The sequence below is a fragment of the Pituophis catenifer genome, unplaced genomic scaffold (genome assembly GCF_029215685.1).
Source record: "Pituophis catenifer annectens isolate HBS135680 unplaced genomic scaffold, rPitCat1.0.hap2 SCAF_2, whole genome shotgun sequence".
NCBI classification, from domain to species: Eukaryota; Metazoa; Chordata; class Lepidosauria; order Squamata; family Colubridae; genus Pituophis; species Pituophis catenifer.
Window position 1 is genome coordinate 301,451 of NW_027256882.1, and position 21,300 is coordinate 322,750.

Genomic DNA, 21,300 nt, shown 5'->3' on the forward strand with positions numbered 1-21,300 from the left:
CATTTACTCCTAGTTTCCAAGCATCCCAATTAAGAACATAGCCAAACTTCTGAGAGTTTACAAATATCTTTGATTCTCATTCAAAAGTTCATGCCAGGGATCTAACAATGAAACATTTTAAAGAAATGAAAACATCATCTCTATTATATTGGTTGGGTTGTTGGATATTATCTCTATTATATTTGTTTGTTTATTGGAATTCATAGACTCTGTGACTCTAGATAGCTTACAATTAAAAGAAAAAAAAAAGACAAAACAGGAAAAGACAAAAAACCAAACCAAACCCAGAAACAACAACAATAACAACAAATCCAACAAATGTCCATCCAATGTGGCTCAATTTTCACTCTGCCTCAGAGGTTGGCAGAATAATCTGGTCTTTACAAGCTTCTAAACATCATCCAGATTGAGCCATTCTCAGTAGGTTTGGTCCAATGCCACAAATATTTATCATATGAAAAATGTACAAGAAATGTAATAAATGTTTTTTTAATGTAATGAATGGATGAAAAGTACAGTATTATCAGGAAAGAAAGTTGTATGTTATATTCATCTTTTTTTTTTTTGCATCTGCAGTCCATCATCCAATCATTATTGGAAATTTCTGCCCTTCCTTTTTGCCACTGAGGAGATCAACAAGAATGTCCACCTCTTGCCTAACATCACTCTGGGTTACAATATTTATCAAGTTTTCTTCAAGGTACAAATGACTTCAGATCCGTTGTTGGATCTGCTTTCGGACGGGGAGGCCAATGTTCCCAACTACAGATGTGGACGGCAGAGAAACACAGTGGCTCTTCTGGAAGGGGCTGAGTCTGGCATCTCCATCCAAATTTCAACCTTGTTGGGCACCTACAAAATCCCTCAGGTATGTCTTTCTTGGAGGAACTCTTAGAAGATCAATCAGAATAGAGATGGAAGGGACTTTGGAAGTATTCTAGTTCAACTCCCTTCTCAAGCAGGAGACTCTATGCCATTTCAGATAAGTGGCTGTCCACTCTTTTCTTAAAAACCTCCAGTGATGAAGCACCCACAACTTCTGGAGGCAACTTCTGTTCCACTGGTTAATTGTCCTCACTGTTAGGAAGTTTCCCCTTAATTCCAAGTTGCTTCTCTCCTTGATTAGTTTCCATCCATTGTTTCTTGTCTTGCCTTCTGGTGCTTTGGTAAATAAATTGACCCCCTCTTCTTTGTTAATGTGCAATTTTGAATCAAACACCGTCTCCTTGCCTCCAGAATGCTCTGTGAATGCTCCAACACTGGAAGATTTTAAGAAGAGATTGGACAACCATTTGGTTTCCTGCCTGAGCAGGGGCTTGCACTAGAAGACTCCAAGGTACCTTCCAATTTTTTCCAACTTTTAATTTGACATTCTGTTAATCCTTTTCAGATCAGTTACAATTTGGCTTCCCGGATTCTGAGGGATCAAACTCAGTTTCCTTTCTTCTACCCGATGCTCCCTGCAGAAGGAATCCAGTACCCAGGGATGGTCCAGCTTCTCCTCTATTTCAAGTGGACCATGGTTGGTCTTATTGCTCCAGAAACTGACCAGGGGGAGAGGTTCATGAGGACAATGTCTTCTTTGATGTTAAGGAATGGCATTTGTGCAGTTATCTATCAAAGCTTTCCACTAAATCTGTATCGGCTAGTTTTAACCCTTAGCAAATATTACAAATGGAGAGAAGTCAATGTCGCCGTTTATGGTTCAGAGATAATTTCCTTCCATTTTGGATTGTCGATTCTACAAACAATACTTCAACATTTTCAGGGACCTATTGTAGGGAAAGTCTGGATCACCACAGCACACTGGGACCTGAGTCTCGAGTTGATGTTTGCTAAAGTGTCCATTAAATACATTGGTGGGCTTTTTTCCTTCCTAATACAGAAAACGAAATGGGCGAACTATGATGCTTTTAGTCTCTTTGTTCACTCAGTATTAAACTTTTCAAAGAAAACCTTTACATGTTCCTCCACTAAGGATGACTTTTCGGTGAAAGTCTGGAGGCAGTGCAGACAGAAAGAAGAACTGGTGGCTCTGAGGGAAGAGGAGATGGATCGGATCCTGGCTATGGACAGTTATCTCACTTACAGCACCATCTGGGCTGTGGGCAGGGCCTTAAATTCAGCTCATATCTCCACATTCAAGAGATCTGTGAGGCACAGAGGCATAAAGGTAGAAGCTCCAAGACTGATGGCTTGGCAGGTATTTTGTTTCAATTAGGCATGTACAGTATCTTCTGCAAATGGGTATCAGTTTTGTAAGTGGATGCCTTGGTTACGTATTCGGAAAAATCAAATTATCCTGAAATATAATGAAACTCAGATCCAACTCAATTGCAGTCTATCTTTGCTTTCTTTTTCTTTTCCATTCCCCCGATCTGTGTTTTTGTAATAATTTCCTCTTTTTATTTTTTTAAAGAAAATACTATGATTTTTTTCTTTCATTTGTATCTTATGATTTATGATGAATGTATTTTTATGATGACTATAATAATGACCTATCACTTATAGCTTTTATGTACACTGAGAGCTTATGCACCAAAGACAAATTCCTTGTGTGTCCAATCACACTTGGCCAATAAAGAATTCTATTCTATTCTATTCTATTCTATTCTATTCTATTCTATTCTATTCTATTCTATTCTATTCTATTCTATTCATTTGGGATAGGGAGAAAAAGGAGATTTTTAAAAACTTCCAACTTTTTTCAGTGCAGTAGTATAAAAATAAGCTACAGACTCATCTATTTATTTTTACATGCTTAATATATCAGCCGTTTCTAAAATAACTGTCTTATCTAATCAGCAAATCCCAAAGCATAACTTTCTTTTTTCCCCTTGATCACAAAGTCCAGAAGTGATTTCCAAGTAGAAAGAAAACTAGATGTTTTTTTAAATTACTAAAACAGTTAATTCGACCCATTTCTTCTTCCATTTGTTCTTCCATTGAGATGATTAATATATATTTCCATTTTTGTGCATTTTACTGCAGTCAACATATACAATCACAAAGTTGCAAGTTTTTTTTTTTTTTTTTCAATTTCCTTGTCCAGAAGTCCTTAAAGAAAAGTCTTGGTTTCAGTTTTATATTCATGTTACAATCTTCTGTATTAAAATTTGAATCTGGCCGCTTTATCACAAGTCCACCAAAGAAGATAAAAACTTTCTCCCTTACAATTGTATTTCAAACATACATTATTTTCCAAAGCACCTGAAGGCAGGAGAAGAAGCAATGGATGGAAACTTATCAAGGAGAGAAGCAAGAACCTAGAACTAGAACTAAAGAGGAATTTCCTGAAAACAACTAATCAGTGGAACGATTTGCCTCTAGACGTTGTAGATGCTCCATTGCTGGAGACTTTCAAGAAGAGGTTGGACAACCATTTGTCTGAAACGGTATAGGGTTTCTTGCTTGAGCAGAGAGTTCAACTAGAAGACCTCTACAGTCCCTCCCAACTCTGTTTTATTCATACATTTGAAATTTCTATATACCTTGCACAATTTATCAGCACAATTTATCAATTTAAATATAAAATATAAACCCCAATTGTTGGAAATGTGGACAAAAGCAAGGTACCTTCTTTCACACATGGTGGTTATGCTCTGAAAGAAAAAAAAATATTGGATGAAAATACATAGTATGTATCCATCTATGTATGAAAATACATGTATGATGTATACTATGTATAATAGTATGTATAGTACTATTATAATAGTATAGTAGTATAATAGTATGCATAGGGAACAAAGCTGTTACAAAATCTGATAGTCCTGCTAAAAATACTTTGAAAACTCCTTCCAGAGGGGAGCATCAGAAACAGACTATAAAGTGGGTATGTGGGGTCTATAACAATGTTTTGAGCTCTAAGCAAATAGCGCTTATAAGTAGTATCCTGAGGAACAGGGAGCAAGCTTCCTATAATCTTCTTGGCTGTCCTTACCACTCTCTGTATGGGCTTTCTATCTGAGGCACTGCTGCTACCAAACCAAACAGTGTTGCAGTTTGTTAAAGCACTCTCAATCATTCCTCTGTAAACAGTGGTCAGAACAGAGGGAGAAAGTTGTGCTCCCCTCATCCAACACTGGAAATGCAAATACTGGTTTGCACAATTCACTAAGGATGACGTGTGGAGAGACCAGTTCAGACTGTTAATTATCTGCATCCCCAGATGCTTAGTATCTGATGATAAAAGCAACTGTTATTATTCTTATGTTTATTGATACTCTCCTAACCAAGTTTGAAACTGAAAATAAAATCTGGTTTATGAAAGAGAGAGAGAGAAATGTTCAGATACTCCCCAACATAGATCAAAAGGTTCCACTCCCAGCTTAGCTACGAAAGCTGGATTGCTGTCCTTGGGTCAGTCACTATCTCTCAGCCCAACTCACCTCACAGGGATGTTATTGTGGGGAAAGTAGGAGGAGGAAGGTGTGTTGCATAAATTGGCCACCTTGAATTATCTGTAAATGTAATAAAAGCAGGATACATACATACATACATACATACATACATACATACATACATACATACATACAAACAAACAAACAAACACCTCCAATGTCCTTTCTAAACTTTTCTTTCCCTTTCCTTTCCAGCTTCACCCTTTCCTTCAAAGCCCTCAGTTTCACAATAATTCCATAGCTGGGATATATTTGGATGAGAAAGGAGATCTGACAGCTGACCTGGACATTTTGAACTGGATCATTTTTCCAAACAAATCTGTTAAGAGAATGAAAACTGGAAGTCTAGAAAAACAGACAACGCAGGATTTTAAAGTTACCATTGACCAGAGGAACGTTGGACAGGTAGAAATGCTGACACTCTGGGATTAATATTTATTTTATTCTACTAAATGTGGCAAAAACAGGATTACAATTTTGGGGAATGTGTGTGATTCTTTAGTTGCTTTTGAGTTTTTATGTCAGCCGATCAGGTTCTCAAGAGTCCAAATATCATCTTTATGAGATATTCAGTTGGTCTACATGTTGATTCTTCTGGATGTACTTCCTTTCATTCCTCAGACCTTACCGACTTCGAGGTGTGTGGAAAGCTGTCATCCTGGATTCATGAAGGTGGTTTTGGAAGGGAAACCCATCTGTTGCTACCATTGTCTTCCTTGTCCAGAAGGAACCATCTCCACCACGGAAGGTGAGCGATAGCAGGGAAAAGAGGCACACTTTTGGGAAGACCATGGCCTCTGACTGGCTCATGAAAGCATGTTTTGAAAGGCATTTTTAAAGTTGACTTTAAAAAGATAATTTCTTTTAATATGTATAATTTATAGGGAGTTAAAAGAAGTAGTCTGATAATTTAAATAGGGAGCAGGATATCAAAAACAGCAGATCAATCAAGAATTGGAATTAGAAGAGAAATGGCGTTTCTCTTTCTTTTTCTTATTTATTGGTGAACCTCTGGCCTTTTTTCTTGGTGTCTCTGCAGAAATGGAGAAATTTTGATGCTCTGCTTTGTTCTCCTCTCCTTTCCTCTCCCCTCCCCTCCCCTCTCCTCTCCTCTCCTCTGCAATAGATTTCTTAAACTTGCTAACTATTGCTGCATACTTCCTTTCTCCATACACTGTCAGGGTTCCAAGTAACACACTCAATGGAATCAAAACTCCCAGGCAGGAATGTTCCTCAAAGTATAGATTTATTAGGAATGTCATATTGGCACATCTGGGGAAACCCGACTCTAAATCCCCCTTGAGTTTCTCCCTAGTTAAAAGTAAATTTTTCCCCCTCCCATGCAGTCCATCACATGGTCCAATCAGGTCCAAGGGTCCCTTGGTCTCAGATCCCACCTCCTTGCACTTGGTGGGGAAGTCCGTGGTTCTCAGAGGAAAGAATTTAATTCGGCTACAATCCCCGAGCTATCTCTACCTCCCCTCTCCCATTCCCACAGCTCAACGCATCTCCATTGTGGCAGTCCTGAAGGTGAAGAGGGAAAATGGCTCCACCTTCATGACACACACATTCTTCAACATAATCGTTAATTTTATTCCAACTCTGCATGTGATGGAAGAATCTGCTTTATGGTAGATGTTAATCTTGCTCTTTTCAGATGCTGAAAAATGCATGAAATGTCCAGTGGGTCAGCATCCAAGCATCAACCGAGATGGATGTATACCTAAGATTGAAACTTTCCTGTCCTACCAAGAAATGTTGGGGATCATCCTAGCTTCTCTTGCCTTGTTCCTGATTTTGGCAACAGGTTTCATCTTTGGAGTATTCATTAAATTTCAAGCAACTCCCATGGTCAAAGCCAGCAATCGTGATCTCTCCTGCATCCTCCTCATCTCCCTCCTGTTTTCATTCTTGACCTCATTCTTATTCATCGGCCAGCCAAGAGTAACCACTTGCCTTGTCCAGCAAACAGCATTCAGCAACATTTTTACAGTTGCCATTTCTACCGTCCTGGCCAAAACTGTCATGGTGGTGTTAGCCTTCTTGGCCACGAAACCAGGGAGTAAAGTGCAAAGATGGCTGGGAAAGAGCTTGGCCAACTCTATCATACTTTCTTGCTCTGGGGTCCAAGTTGTCATCTGCAGCATCTGGTTGGGCACCTCTCCCCCATTCCCAGAGTCGGACATGTACTCAGAGTCTTCTCAGGTCATCCTGCAATGTAATGAAGGCTCTGTTGCCATGTTCTACCTTGCTCTTGGCTACATGGGTTTCCTGTCTGTCATCTGCTTCACAATGGCCTTCCTGGCCAGGAATCTACCGGGGGCCTTCAACGAAGCTAAACTGATTACCTTCAGCATGATGGTCTTCTGCAGTGTCTGGATATCCTTCGTACCCACCTACCTGAGTACCAAGGGGAAGTATATGGTTGCTGTGCAAGTCTTCTCCATGTTGGCTTCCAGTGCCAGCCTATTGTTATTAATTTTTCTCCCCAAATGTTACATTATTTTCCTAAGACCAGATCTGAATACAAAAGAACGTATGATGTCAAAATAAAACAAAAAATTGAGTTCTGTGTATGTGTTTCCCAGAAACCATCATCCTCTTCATTTAACGACCCCATAATCCCTCACGGGGTGGAGTCCAGGCAACTGAATGGAGCTAGCAGAGTGTTTATTGCTCAGATGCCCTTCCAGACTCCAATTCGGAGATTTGTTCAGCAGATCTATTCTCGTTGTGCCCAGAGAGAGAAACATCTGCCTCTATCTAGGATCGAACTCACAGCCTCTTGATTGTGAGGCGAGAGCTCCACCTCTAGGCCACTGCACCACTCATGTGTTTCCCAGAAATCTCAGTTAATAAATGTACTAAATGGTGTTTGATACTTTAATCTTTTTTCAATTAAATTTTGTAAAAATGAGTCCTTTATGTGGTAGAAATGGACTCCCAGTCATAATAGATGTGTTTTCCCCCTTTCCTTTTGCTGTCCAGTGTATGGGAAAGCGTGTGGGTATGCATGGATGCTATGGTTGTGTGTGTGTGGATTTTCTAAAGATACATTTGAACCAGAGACCAGGAGACCTTTCTGTTGAAGCACATTTTTTTCTTATTGTTATTCAGGGCAAAAGGATGGACCTAAAGAAGGGAGGATTCCCTCCTTTTTATATTATGTAAATTTATGCATACAAGGGATTGAGAACAGAAGCAATCAATCAGATTCTTGTTGTGCACCAACTGTGCCCTTTCCTGCACTCGGGGCCTTCATCATGCCTTGGTCACTCTCTCTTTGAATTTACAATAGGCTCTACTACATGGAGTTGATCTTGAAGATTACCTGGAATACACACATGGTCCAGAATGCAATGGTATGCACAGCATTGGGTGCCCTATATTCTTCCATCCCATACCACTACTATGTAAGCAGCACAGGATCCCAGTTTCTTTCCCAGTGCAATTAAATTCTCTTCCAAAGCCCTACTTTGCCTAGGACCAGGTATCTCAGGGGCCTCTTCTCCCTGAGGATATTTACCTGTCCCACCATTGCAGATATAATAGACACACTGTGTGTTTCCTAAAACATTGCCACCATATGGTTCCTCAAAAGCCTGCCTTTTTTGCTGCAGCTCCTGCCCTATTGAAAACCCTCCTGATTGAAACCCCACCCTCCTAATCAGCCGCCCCACCCTCCTAAACCTCTGGAGCAGTGTTTAAATCCAATTGTTTTTATTACCGGTCCTGTGGGTGTGGCTTGGTGGGTGTGGTGTGGTGTGGTGTGGCTCGGTGGGCATGGCAGGGGAAGCATACTGTAAAATCTCCATTCCAACCACACTCTGGGACCAGCCAGAGGAGGTATTTACCAGTTCTCTGAACTACTCAAAATTTCTGCTACTGGTTCTCCAGAACCTGTAAGAACTTGCTGGATTTCACCCCCATTCTGGAGGTTGTTCTTCTAAGCATTGGGATGAAGTGATTACAACAAGGTATATTGCCTCGGTGAAGGGTGGGTGTGGCGTCAATTATTTCTCTTTTGGGTTTTGTTTATTGTTGTTGATATTTTGATAGTTGTATATATTATGTTTTTTAAACTGGACTGTAAAATGCCTACATTTGGTTTAAGATTTTTAGCTCTCTTTGTCTATTTCTATATTTCAATTAGTATTGCTAATTAGTACCAATTAGTATTGCTTTCTTTTCTCCCAGTATCAGCTGCCATTGAAAGAAGGTCTTTCTTGGAATGTGAAAGGAGAGAGTATAAAAATAATATTACTTACTGTTTTCTCAGATACTGAAAAATGCATCAAGTGCCCAGATGACAAATATCCCACAGATGACAGAAATCAATGTATCCCCAAAAGAATAACCTTCCTGTCATAGGAAGGCACCGTACTAAGGTGGTTCTCCTCCTTTCTCTCCGACCGGTCGCAGTCTATGTTGACAGGGGGGCAGAGGTCGACCCCGAGGCCCCTCATATGTGGGGTGCTGCAGGGATCGGTCCTCTCGCCCCTTTTGTTCAACATTTATGTAAAGCCGCTGGGCGAGATCATCCGTGGTTTTGGGGTGAAGTACCATCAGTACGCGGATGACACCCAGCTGTACATCTCCACCCCGGACCACCCCAACGATGCCCTTGAAGTGATGTCCCAGTGCCTGGAGGCCATACAGATCTGGATGGGGAGGAACAGGCTCAGGCTCAACCCATCCAAGACCGAGTGGCTGTGGTTTCCGACGTCCCGATATAGTCAGCTAATGCCATCGCTGACTATTGGGGGCGAATCATTGGCCCCCACGGATAGGGCTCGCAACTTGGGTGTCCTCCTGGATTCACGGCTGTCGTTAGAAGAGCATGTGACGGCCGTGTCCGGGAGGATTTTTCATCAGGTTCGCCTGATCCGCCAGTTGCGTCCCTATCTAGATCGGGACTCCCTACACACAGTCACTCATGCCCTCGTTACTTCTCGTCTGGATTACTGCAACGCTCTCTACATGGGGCTCCCCTTGAGGTGCACTTGGAGGCTCCAACTGGCGCAGAGTGCGGCCGCGCGGGTGGTGATGGGAGCGACATGGAGTTCCCATGTGACACCTCTCCTGCGCGAGCTGCACTGGCTCCCGGTGGTCTTCCGAGTGCGCTTCAAGGTTCTGGTTATCACCTTTAAAGCGCTCCATGGCTTAGGACCTGGTTATTTACGGGACCGCCTGCTACCACCAATAGCCTCCCACTGGCCAGTACGCTCCCATAGAGAGGGGCTCCTCCGGGTGCCGTCGGCCAAACAATGTCGGCTGTCGGCCCCTAGGGGGAGAGCCTTCTCTGTGGGGGCACCTACGATTTGGAACGAGCTCCCCCCGGAGATACGTAGGATCCCGGATCTGCGCACCTTCAGCCGCGCGCTTAAGACTTTTCTATTTTATCAAGCTGGCCTGGCCTAAATCTTCCCCCTTTTTAAATGTGGAAATTTTAAATTTTTAAATTTTAAATTCGTCTTTTTATAGGGGTATGGGTAAGGCATTTTAAATTGGGGAGCCATTTTAGATTTAATTCTGTTTTAAACGTATTTTAATTGTTTATATTGTATGTTTTTAACTTTGGCTGTTCACCGCCCCGAGTCCTTCGGGAGAGGGGGCGGTATAAAAATCTAATAAATAAATAAATAAATAAATAAAATATGAAGAACTTCTGGGCATCATCCTGGTCTCCTTTGCTGTATTCTTGTTTCTAACAACAGGCCTTGTTTTGGTCATATTCCTTAAATACCTAGAAACTCCCATTGTCAAAGCTAACAACCGGGACCTGTCCTACATCCTCCTGGTTTCCCTCTTGCTTTGCTTCTTGTCCTCCTTTTTCTTCATTGGCCGACCAAGGAAAGCCACCTGCCTTCTCCGACAAACAATGTTCAGCATCATCTTCTCAGTAGCTGTGTCTTGTGTGTTAGCCAAAACAATCACGGTAGTGCTGGCCTTCCTGGCCACAAAACCAGGGAACAGGGTGAGGAGATGGTTGGGGAAGAGCTTGGCCAACTCCATCATCCTTTCTGGTTCTGCTGCAAAAATGGTAATTTGTGCAATCTGGCTGGGAGTTTCTCCCACGTTCCCTGATTTTGACCTGCATTCCCAATCAGGAGTGATCATCCTTCAGTGCAATGAAGGCTCTGTGACCATGTTTTATGTGGTTCTCTGCTACATGGGTTTCCTTGCTGCCATTTGCTTCACAGTGGCTTCCCTGGCCCGGAACCTACCTGGGGCCTTCAATGAAGCCAAACTGATCACCTTCAGCATGCTGGTCTTCTGCAGCATCTGGATCTCCTTCCTGCCCACCTACTTGAGCACCAAAGGGAAATACATGGTGGCCGTGCAGGTTTTCTCCATCTTGGCTTCTGGGGCTGGCCTGCTGGGCTGCATCTTCTTCCCCAAGTGCTACATTATCATCCTGAGACCAGATCTAAATACTAAGGAACATTTAATGATAAAAGTCGGTGTCTGATCATTTAGTAGTTTCTTAAGCTCATAACACTTAATTTTTTATTACAGATATTATTGAGTTTGTATGCTTGTTTTGACAATTAAGGTTATTTAAAATCAAAAGAAATCAACTTACAAGAATGTAAGACTAACTTAAGATAATCATCAAAATGTAAAATGAATTAATTAATAATTGAAATTGTCATGAAACTACTGAAGGACAAGATAAGAAATGAGATTTTGTTATCATATAGGACTGACTGACTGACTGAATAAATAAAGAGACAAATGTTTGAAACAACTTTACCAGTCAGTGGGTGGGAACCTCTTCAGTCCATTTAAAAAGATAGAACATCACGTCTTTCCCAGTTTGTAAAATCTTTATTTTTTGTAATCTTTTGTAATATGCAGCAAAGAGGTGATTTTAGAGTCGTTTTTGGAAAACTTTCCCCAGCTAAAAATGGGGAAAGTCTAAAACTCTTTGGCCAGGTGTTCAGAGCCATTAATGAACCCAGTTCCTGATGTGCCAGGAATGAACTCATCCTCCCTTGAGCTGACTTCTGAGGAGGAATCTGGGGAGTTGTCCAAGGGGACATCATACTGCGTGCTGTTTATTTAGTAAACAAAGACATTTCAAAGTATAAAGGTTCTTGGTGTCTTATATGAATAAGGCTAATGAATTGTATTTTGGAAAGTTAAGTTTTGTAGCTGGGAATTTAAAGTTGAAGAAGAAAAGTGAATGGACTATTTTTTCATGAACAGAGGGATAGAATCAAGATCATGTGAAGTGTTAATACCACTTTATAATGCCTTGGTAATGCCACACTTGGAATATTGCATTCAGTTTTGGTCACCACGATGTAAAAAAGATGTTGAGACTCTAGAAAGAGTGTAGAGAAGAGCAACAAACATGATTAGGGGACTGGAGGTTAAAACATATGAAGAACAGTTGCAGGAACTGGGTATGTATAGTTTAATGAAAAGAAGGACTAGGGGAAACATAATAGCAGTGTTCCAATATTTCAGGGGTTGCCACAAAGAAGAGGGAGTCAAACTATTCTCCAAAGCACCTGAGGGTGAAACAAGAAGCAATGGGTGGAAACTAATCAAGGAGAAAAGCAACTAGAACTAAGGAGAAATTTCATGACAGTTAGAATAATTAATCAGTGGAACAACTTGCCTGCAGAAGTTGTGAATGCTCCAACACTGGAAATTTTTAAGAAGATGTTGGATAATCATTTGTCTGAAGTGTTGTAGGGTTTCCTGCCTGGGCAGAGGGTTGGACTAGAAGACCTCCAAGGTCCCTTCCATCTCTGTTATTCTATTCTATTCTATTCTACTCTACTCTACTCTACTCTACTCTACTCTACTCTACTCTACTCTACTCTACTCTACTGTATTCTATTCTATTCTATTCTATTCTATTTTTTTAAAAAAATTGATTTATATGCCGCCCATCTCCAGAGATTCAGGGCGGCTTACAATGCGTTGGTATTCTATTCTATTCTACTCTATTGGTATAGAGTAGATTGGTTGGTTGGTATTGGTAGGTTGGTATTCTACACTACTCTACTCTACTCTACTCTATTATTGACTATATTCCAAAATAAATTTTGGAATATTTTGGAACAGTGGTATTTTGGAATATATATTTTTTCCTTTTCTGTTTTTCCTTTTCCTTTTTCTATTGAGGCTTCTTTTTCCTGGATTAAATTTTTTTGGTGATTGGTATTGGGTTTTTTTTTGGGGGGGGGTTCCTTTTTAATTTTTTCTTATGAGACCATATCTTATACTTTCTTCATCTTTTTATTGCCTGGTTGGATATTTTAAGTGGTATATTTTGGTTTTGAAATTTTTAACGGTGAATTCTTATTTTTGTTCTGATCTTTTTTTTCCCTTTTCTTTTTTTTTTAAAATAACCTTTCTTCCTTTTTTATGGATTAAACCTCTGTGGATTAGGGTATTAAGAACCTGAGGAGTTTGATTTTGGAGCAGATTTGAAATTTGAATTTGGAATATAAATAAAGTGAAAGCCTGAACCTAAGAATTGGATTATTTTGGATTATAAATGATGATCTATCATCACCATTAATATCAACAGTGTCTGGCTCTATGGGGCAAAAGGCAACAGAAAATACACCACAGCAAGAGAAAATCAATACGGAATTAAAAAATATGCTACAGACTATATATGAAGATCTCAAGACAAGACTAGACAAGGTAGATGGGAGAATGGAAAAAAATAGAAGAATTGAAAGAAGTTAAAGAGATGATAGGGAAAAATGAACAACGATTGCAGCAAGTGGATGAAAAAGCAGAAGCAACGGAGAAAAAAGTTGAAGAGATAAATTATTGATTTATAATTACTGATAAAAATCAGGAAAAGACAATACTAACATTGGAAATGGATAAAGCTATTATTATTTAAGATTCCAAAACATTGAAGAAGAAAAGGGAGAAAATTTAGCAGAGAAAATTGCAGAGATATTAGCAGAAGTAATGGAAGAAAGTAAAGAAAGGATATTATATTAGATTGATGAGATATACAGGTGAAACTCGAAAAATTAGAATATCGTGCAAAAGTTCATTTATTTCAGTATTGCAACTTAAAAGGTAAAACTAATATATGAGATAGACTCATTACATGCAAAGTGAAATAGTTCAAGCCTTGATTTGTCATAATTTTGATGATTATGGCTTACAACTGATGAAAACCCCAAATTCACAATCTCAGAAAATTAGAATATTATATGAAATCAATAAAACAAGGATTGTACATAGAACAATATCAAACCTCTGAAAAGTATAAGCATGCATATGTACTCAGTACTTGGTTTGGGACCCTTTTGCATCAATTACTGCCTCAATGTTGCATGGCATGGATGCTATCAGCCTGTGGCACTGCTGAGGTGTTATGGAAGACCAGGATGCTTCAATAGCGGCCTTCAGCTCTTCTGCATTGTTCGGTCTCATGTCTCTCATCTTTCTCTTGGCAATGCCCTATAGATTCTCTATGGGGTTCAGGTCAGGCGAGTTTGCTGGCCAATCAAGCACAGTAATCCCACGGTCATTGAACCAGGTTTTGGAACTTTTGGCAGTGTGGGCAGATGCCAAATCCTGATGGAAAATTAAGTCAGCATCCCCATAAAGCTCGTCTGCAGAAGGAAGCATGAAGTGCTCCAAAATCTCCTGGTAGATGGCTGCATTGACCCTGGACTGAATGAAGCACAGTGGCCCAACACCAGCAGATGACATGGCTCCCAAATCAACACAGACTGTGGAAACTTCACACTGGATTTCAAGCATCTTGCAGTGTGTGCCTCTCCATTCTTCCTCCAGATTCTGGGTCCTTGGTTTCCAAATGAGATACAAAAGTTGCTCTCATCAGAAAAGACGACTTTGGACCACTGAGCAACAGACCAGTTCTTTTTTTCTTTAGCCCAGGTAAGATGCTTCTGACGTTGTTTGTTGTTCAAAAGCAGCTTGACAAGAGGAATATGACATTTGAAGCCCATGTCCAGGATCTGTCTTTGTGTGGTGGCTCTTGATGCACTGACTCCAGCCTCAGTCCACTCCTTGTGAAAGTCCCCAACACTTTTGAATGGCCTTTTCCTGACAATCCTCTCCAGGCTGTGGTCATCCCTGCTGCTTGTGCACCTTTTTCTTCCACACTTTTCCTTTCCACATAACTTTCTATTAATGTGCTTTGATACAGCACTTTGGAAACATCCAACTTCTTTTGCAATTACCTTTTGAGGCTTTCCCTCCTTATGGAGGGTGTCAATGATAGCTTTTTTGCACAATTGTCAGGTCAGCAGTCTTTCCCATGATTGTGATTCCTACTGAACCAGACTGAGAGACCATTTAAAGGCTCAAGAACCTTTTGCAGGTATTATGGCTTAATTAGCTGATTAGAGTGGGACACTTTGAATCTAGCATATTGAACCTTTTTACAATATTCTAATTTTCTGAGATTGTGAATTTGGGGTTTTCATGAGCAAAGATTGAGAGATGAAAGAGGGGAGGGCAACCAGAGGAAAAAAAAGAACAACCAAAAGAGACAACTAAAGAACAAGAAGAGAGAGCAATAAGAGAAAGAGCAAGAGCGAAAGAAGAGCCTTGATAGTACAAGGGTTTAGTGCACCCTGTTATTAACACAGCTGCCTGCAATTTCTGCTGGTTCGAATCTCTCCAAGGCTCAAGGTTGACTCAGCCTTCCATCCTTTCTAAGGTAGGTGAAATGAGGACCCAGTTTGTGGGGGCAATAAGCTGACTTTGTATAAAATATACAAAAGAATGAAGGCTATTGCTTAAAGCATTGTAAGCCGCCCTGAGTCTCCGGAGAAGGGCGGCATATAAATCAAATTAAAAAAAAAAAAGTTAAAGAACAAAGGGAGATAAGAACGACTAGATCGACAAAACAAGTAAATAAATAAGAAATGGAAGAAGAAATTAAAATAATATCTTTGAATATAAATGGATTAAATTCAGCAATAAAAAGAAGAACATTTAACAAATTAGAGAAATTAAAAGTAGAAATTATATGTTTACAAGAAGTTCATATTAGAAAGTAACACAAAAAACTTTTAGAGCAAATAAAATTGGGGACATTGTATACAGTGTTGGCTTGTCAAAGCAAGAGAGGAGTAACATTTTACATTAAACAGACAATTCAATCCAAACAAATATTTGAGGATGAGGAAGGGAGAGTATTAATGGTAGAAATTGTAATGAATCCTAAAAAAATACTACTTGTGGGTATATATGCTCCAAATGAAAATCAAGAAGAATTTTATGCAAAATTACACAGGAGAATATTAGAAGATGAAGATGAAGATATGCATAATACGAGACTTTAATGCGATTTTTTTTAATTGAAAAAGTTTTTCAAATACAAATTCCCCCCCCCTTTTCCCCCCTCCTCCCTAACCCCCCCTCACCCTCCCCTCCTCCTGTGGCTTCTTCATAATAAAACCCAAATTCATAACAGATTATATAATACTTTACCATCCCCTTACTCCATCCCCATATGCTGACCCTTTCTTTCTAATAATATTATTATATCCCCCTTATACTATACATTTCAAAATAACATTTTACTATAACATTATATAATAACTCCCAATTTAGCATAATAATATTGTTATATCTCCCAGTTTAGCAATTTCTGCTCATAATCTATCCTTTTTCTACCCCCCCATACATATATCTCTTAAATCAAATCTTTTATGTATATTAATATCACATTTCAAAGCAAGCTTCCGCTATAAAACTATATAATAAATCCTAATTTAACATTTATTCAATTCATATTCTACCCATTCTTCACCCCCATCATTATATCTCTTAACTCAAATCTTTTACATATATTCATATCTAAACATAATATCCCTTTTCTTAAACTAAACAATCAATAAACTAACCTGTCTCCACCGACTTTCCTACAAAACTACCATACTTAATAATTCATAATATCTTTATTCTTCTGCCCACACCACTAGAAAATATTCCCTTATGTAAATAAAATCCTCTTAAAAAAGACTCTAAGCTTGTAATCCATATGATATCTTCTGTAATGTCTTTCAGCTGGATTGTTAACTCCATCACCCATGTTAGGGTAACATGACATCCTAATTCCAACAGTATGTTCGGTATCTTCAATTACCATCTGCCCCCATCAATAGCAAATATCTTCATAAAACAACAACAACAACAACAACAACCACCCGAGTGACTTTATATTTGTATTCCATATAGTGTCTATAGAGGTGTCTTTTATCCAAATTATTAATTCCAACCACCGTAATAGGGTAACAGCCAGATCATCTGCGTGCCCCAATTCTGTAGCTCTCTTGCCTTATAGCTCAGCATAAACGTAGTATATTTATCAAAGAATCCAAAAAAAAAAAAAGATAGTTCCAATCATTTCAATTTAAGGCCCTTTTCACATCCCAAAAGTACAGCACTGCAGAAGTCTGTCACTCTCCTCAGGATAATATAAACCAATACTTTGCCTCAACTATCTTTTCATGTATTCAATCATCTCTTAAATAACTGGCATTACACTGTTGTTTGGTTTAAAAGTTTTTGTTTTTATGTGACCTGCTTTTTCTTTTCTTGACTTTTTGTGGGTTAGATCTCCATCCTGATTTCCTTTCTGTAAATTGTATATCAACTGTTTGGTTTTCATGCTGATCTATAACTTGATCTTGTTGGTTTTGCTTTTGTGGCTTAAATCTCCATTCTGGTTCTATGAGCTTTATATCAACTGATTGATTTCCATGCTGGTCTGTAACTTGATAAGTCGTCACTTTAGAATCCAGAGCCGCCTCTCTTGTATTTATAAATAGTCCAGCTGAGACCTCTGAAGGAGAATCCAGAAGCGGCTCATCTACAAGGACCTCTGTAACTTGTTGTTTTTCCATTATTTCCACCTCCTTTTGCTTATCTTGAATTTCTATCTCTTGTTGATTTTGCTTTTGGAGAACCTTGTAGTAAAATTCTTCCGCTTTTTCAACAGTATTTAGCTGATATCTTTCCCCTTGATATCTCAATATTATACCAACTGGAACGTCCCACCTGAATGAGATATTTTGTTTCTTTAGTTCAGTCACCAAAAATCCAAATTTCTTTCTATCTTTTAGAATCTTAGGCGGCAACTCTTTATATATCCAAATCTTTCTTCCATTCAATTGTAGAGTAGAATTAAAAGATTTTTGCACAATATCATTACTTATTTCTTTGTCTGTGAAGTAAATCACCACATCTCTAGGCAATTGCCTTTGCTTTGCAATCCAAGAATTTACTCTATAAGCCTTGTCAATCTTACAAGATACCTCCTCAGGATGAACCTTTAAAATCCCGGCCAGAACTTGAGCAGATATTTTTCTTAAATCATCTCTATTATTTTCCTGTAACCCTCTCATTCTAACCGCAAATTCTGTGAGCCTGTATTGCATCATTGTAATTTTTTTTCAATCCCTTGCTTTATATCTTCTGCATTGTAAGTCTCGTGAGCAGCTTCCTTTTTAGACTTTACTTCTAAACTATTGTCTTGAATATTTATCAAATCATTTTCAATTATTTGTATTTTATTGTCCAAATTATAAATCTTATCATCAACTTCCTCCATTTTAGACTCTAATAACTTGATGTTTGTATCCATCTTTATAACAATTTCTGAAAAAGCATTAGTCACTGTTACAATCTTTCATTGCAAATTATCATACTTTAATTGTATCATTTCTTTAATTTCTTGCCTAAATTTTTCAAGTTTCTGGTTCACAGTCTCGTGGTATCTTGCCATTTCCTCCTGGACAAATTCTTTTAAATTAAAACCATTCTGCTGAGTCTGTAAGCTCAGAACTTGTTCACATAATTGTAAATGGGGTAACACCCCCCCCCGCTGCTTGTTTATCAGGCTTTATTAGTTTTAATGCCATCCTGCCACACAAACTCTTTTTAAAGAAAGAAAACTTTTCCCCAAGCAAGATCAAGTACAAATCTCCAAGAAAAAAGAAACTTAAAATAAATATTTTTCTTCCAGATTCTAGCCAGCACTGTTTATTCCACTACTTTGTAGCTTATTATGGAAGGACTTTCACTTTCGGCTTTCTTCTTCTTCTCAAGCCTCAGCAGTCTCCATTTTAAACTTTTTTTTTCCTTCACTCTGAAATGCTTAAAAAATCATTAAAAATACTTACAATTTAGGGTCCCAAGTCCAAATCTCGTCCTTTTTAATTAATCCATCTGTTAATTCCATTGATTGGTCCGGTTCCAGCGCCTGGCTCTGCAAAAAGGCAGAGTTCTCCCGAAGCCCGGAGCAGCGGCAAGCGGAAATAGGGAGCCACAACCTGCTCATCCCCAAAAGTAAAAAAAGAACTCTGGGGACTTCGCAGAGGGCTCTATCTGCCCTCGCCTGCTCTGTCTCACATTTCCTTCAGGAAATGGAGTTTTTCGAGCCGCCTTTCATATGTAAAGGAGGCTCCTTACAGGCAGCGGGGCTGGCGGTCTCAGAGGACCGTCTGGTGGCGATGGAAGCCAGACCGGAAGCCCTAAATGCGATTGTTGATAATGAACTGGACTATAAATCTATAAAAGTGAATAAAAAGCCAAGGAAGACACTTCTTAAAGCATTTTATACAGTGATAGATGAACTAAGTTTACAAGATGCTTGGAGAAAAAGGAACTTAAAGGAGAAACAATATATATTTTATTCAAATAGGCACATGTCATGGTCAAGAATAGATATGATGTGGATGTCAACAGATTTAATATCCAAGATACATAAGATTGATATAGAAGCAAATATATGGGCAGACCATAATCCAATAACGATGACATGGAAAGGACAGAGAAAAAGAATGAGACAGACATTAAATCAAAGCTTATTAAACGAGAAAGACTATACAATATATGGGAAAAGAATTGACTTTTTTCTTTAAAGAGAATAGAAAAGAAGATACATCATTGCAAAACGTATGGGACACCAGTAAAGCATATATAAGGGGGTTGGTAATGACCTATACAGGAAAAAGAAATAAACAGAATAGATAAACTCAAAAGAAGTTGGAGGAGGAATATAAGAAATTAGAGAAAGAGTTGCAAAAATACCCACAAGACAAAAAAAATAAAAATTTAATGGACTTGAAAAAATACAAATTGAATTTAATAGAGAACAAAGAGCTGGCAAAGAAAATAAAATCAGCAAAGCAAAATTTCTTTGAAAATGCAAATAAACCAGGAAGATGGCTGGCATATAAAATGAAGAAGGAAAGAGAAAGGATAAATCAATTATTAGATCAAGATGGAAAGATATGTTACCAGAATGAAGAAAAGAAAAAAAAATAATTGAGGAATATTATAAGAAATTATATCAACAAGAGCAGATAGCAGAGGGGAAAATAGAACAATATTTGGAAAAAGCGATGATTCCTAAAATACCAGAAAATTTTTAAAAACCATTAGATGAAAGCATTATCAATGATGGAATTGATGGAGGGAATTAAAAAGCAGAAGAATGGAAAAACCCCGGGACCAGATGGTCTACCAGCAGAACTATATAAAAAATTGCAAGATGTACTAAGCAATACAATGTTACAAGTATTTAAGGATTTATTAGTAGAAGCTAAGGTTCCAAACTCATGGATGGAGGCATATATAATTCTTAAACCAAAAGAAGAAACAGATTTACAACAAATAAAGAATTATAGACCAATGTCATTATTAAATGCAAATTATAAAATATTTGCATCAATTATGGCAGAGAGATTGAAGAGGTTGTTAAATGAATTCATACATTCAGATCAGAATGGCTTTTTGCCTAAAAACAGATTAGAAACAATATAAGAATTATTTTGGATACATTGGAATACTATGAAGCACATTCAGAGAAACAAATGGCATTGTTATTTTTAGATGCGTAGAAAGCATTTGATAATGTGAATTGGCAATTTATGATTTTACAAATACAAAAGATGGATTTTGGGGACGGATTTATCAATACAGTTTATATATAAAGACCAATTGGGTAAAATAATAATGAACAGTGAAATGACAGAGAAAGTAGATATAAGAAAAGGAACTAGACAAGGATGTCCATTATCTCCACTATTATTTATTCTGACCTTAGAAATTTTAAACAGGAAAATAAGACAAGATAAAGAAATAAAAAGGATGAGAATTTAAAAAGAAGAGTATATAATCTACAAGCATTTGAGGATGATTTGGTATTTATTATGGAAGAACCAACAGACATGTGCCCAAAGTTAATTGAGCAAATAGAGGAATATGGAGAAGTAGCAGGATTGAAAATCAATAAAGATAAGACAAAAATTATAGTTAAAATATGAGAGAAAAGCAAAAGAAGCAACTAATGGAGAAGTTAGATATTTAAATAGTAAAAAAAGTGAAATACTTGAGCATCCAATTAACTTCAAGATGTAATACAGTGAAGGAAGATAATTATTATAAACTGAGAAATCAAATTGAAACAGATTTGGAAAAATGGAAAAACCTGCACTTATCATTAATGGGAAGAATAGTATTAATTAAAATGAATATATTACCAAGAATCTTGTTTTTTCCCCCAAACGATTCCAATAAAGTTGGAGAAAAAAATACGCTGAGAGCTTGAATAAGATGATGTGGAAATATATATGGCAAGGAAAAAAAGCAAGAATTAACCTTAAATTGGTTCAAGATTCTAGAACTAGAGGAGGATTTGGTCTACCAAACTGGGAACTTTATCATCAAGCGGCGATGTTAACGTGGGTCAAAGAATAGATTTTATTGAGAAATACAAGACTATTGACCTTGGAGGGACATGCTTTACAATTAGGTTGGCATGCTTTCTTATGGTACGGGAAAAATAGAATACATGGATACTTCCAGAGACATTGTGTAAGGAATGGTTTGTTAACAGTATGGGTGAGAGTGAAAGAAAAACATT

At 38.2% G+C, this 21,300-nt stretch overlaps 1 protein-coding gene across 1 annotated transcript; it reads left to right on the forward strand.

Moving 5' to 3' along the window:
- The first annotated feature begins 706 nt into the window (after positions 1–706).
- Positions 707–6,953, forward strand: LOC139310370 (vomeronasal type-2 receptor 26-like). Its single transcript, XM_070934530.1, has 5 exons — positions 707–868; positions 1,391–2,203; positions 4,596–4,805; positions 5,022–5,148; positions 6,058–6,953. Exons 1-5 carry the CDS (start codon positions 707–709, stop codon positions 6,951–6,953), a joined length of 2,208 nt encoding a protein of 735 aa, XP_070790631.1.
- Positions 6,954–21,300: the final 14,347 nt, after the last annotated feature.

Coding starts and splice junctions, on each gene's coding strand:
- LOC139310370 (XM_070934530.1), top strand. CDS start 707: ATGACTTCAGATCCGTTGTTGGATCTGCTTTCGGACGGGGAGGCCAAT. Junction 869..1,390: donor GCACCTACAAAATCCCTCAG/GTATGTCTTTCT, acceptor AATCCTTTTCAG/ATCAGTTACAATTTGGCTTC. Junction 2,204..4,595: donor CAAGACTGATGGCTTGGCAG/GTATTTTGTTTC, acceptor TTTCCTTTCCAG/CTTCACCCTTTCCTTCAAAG.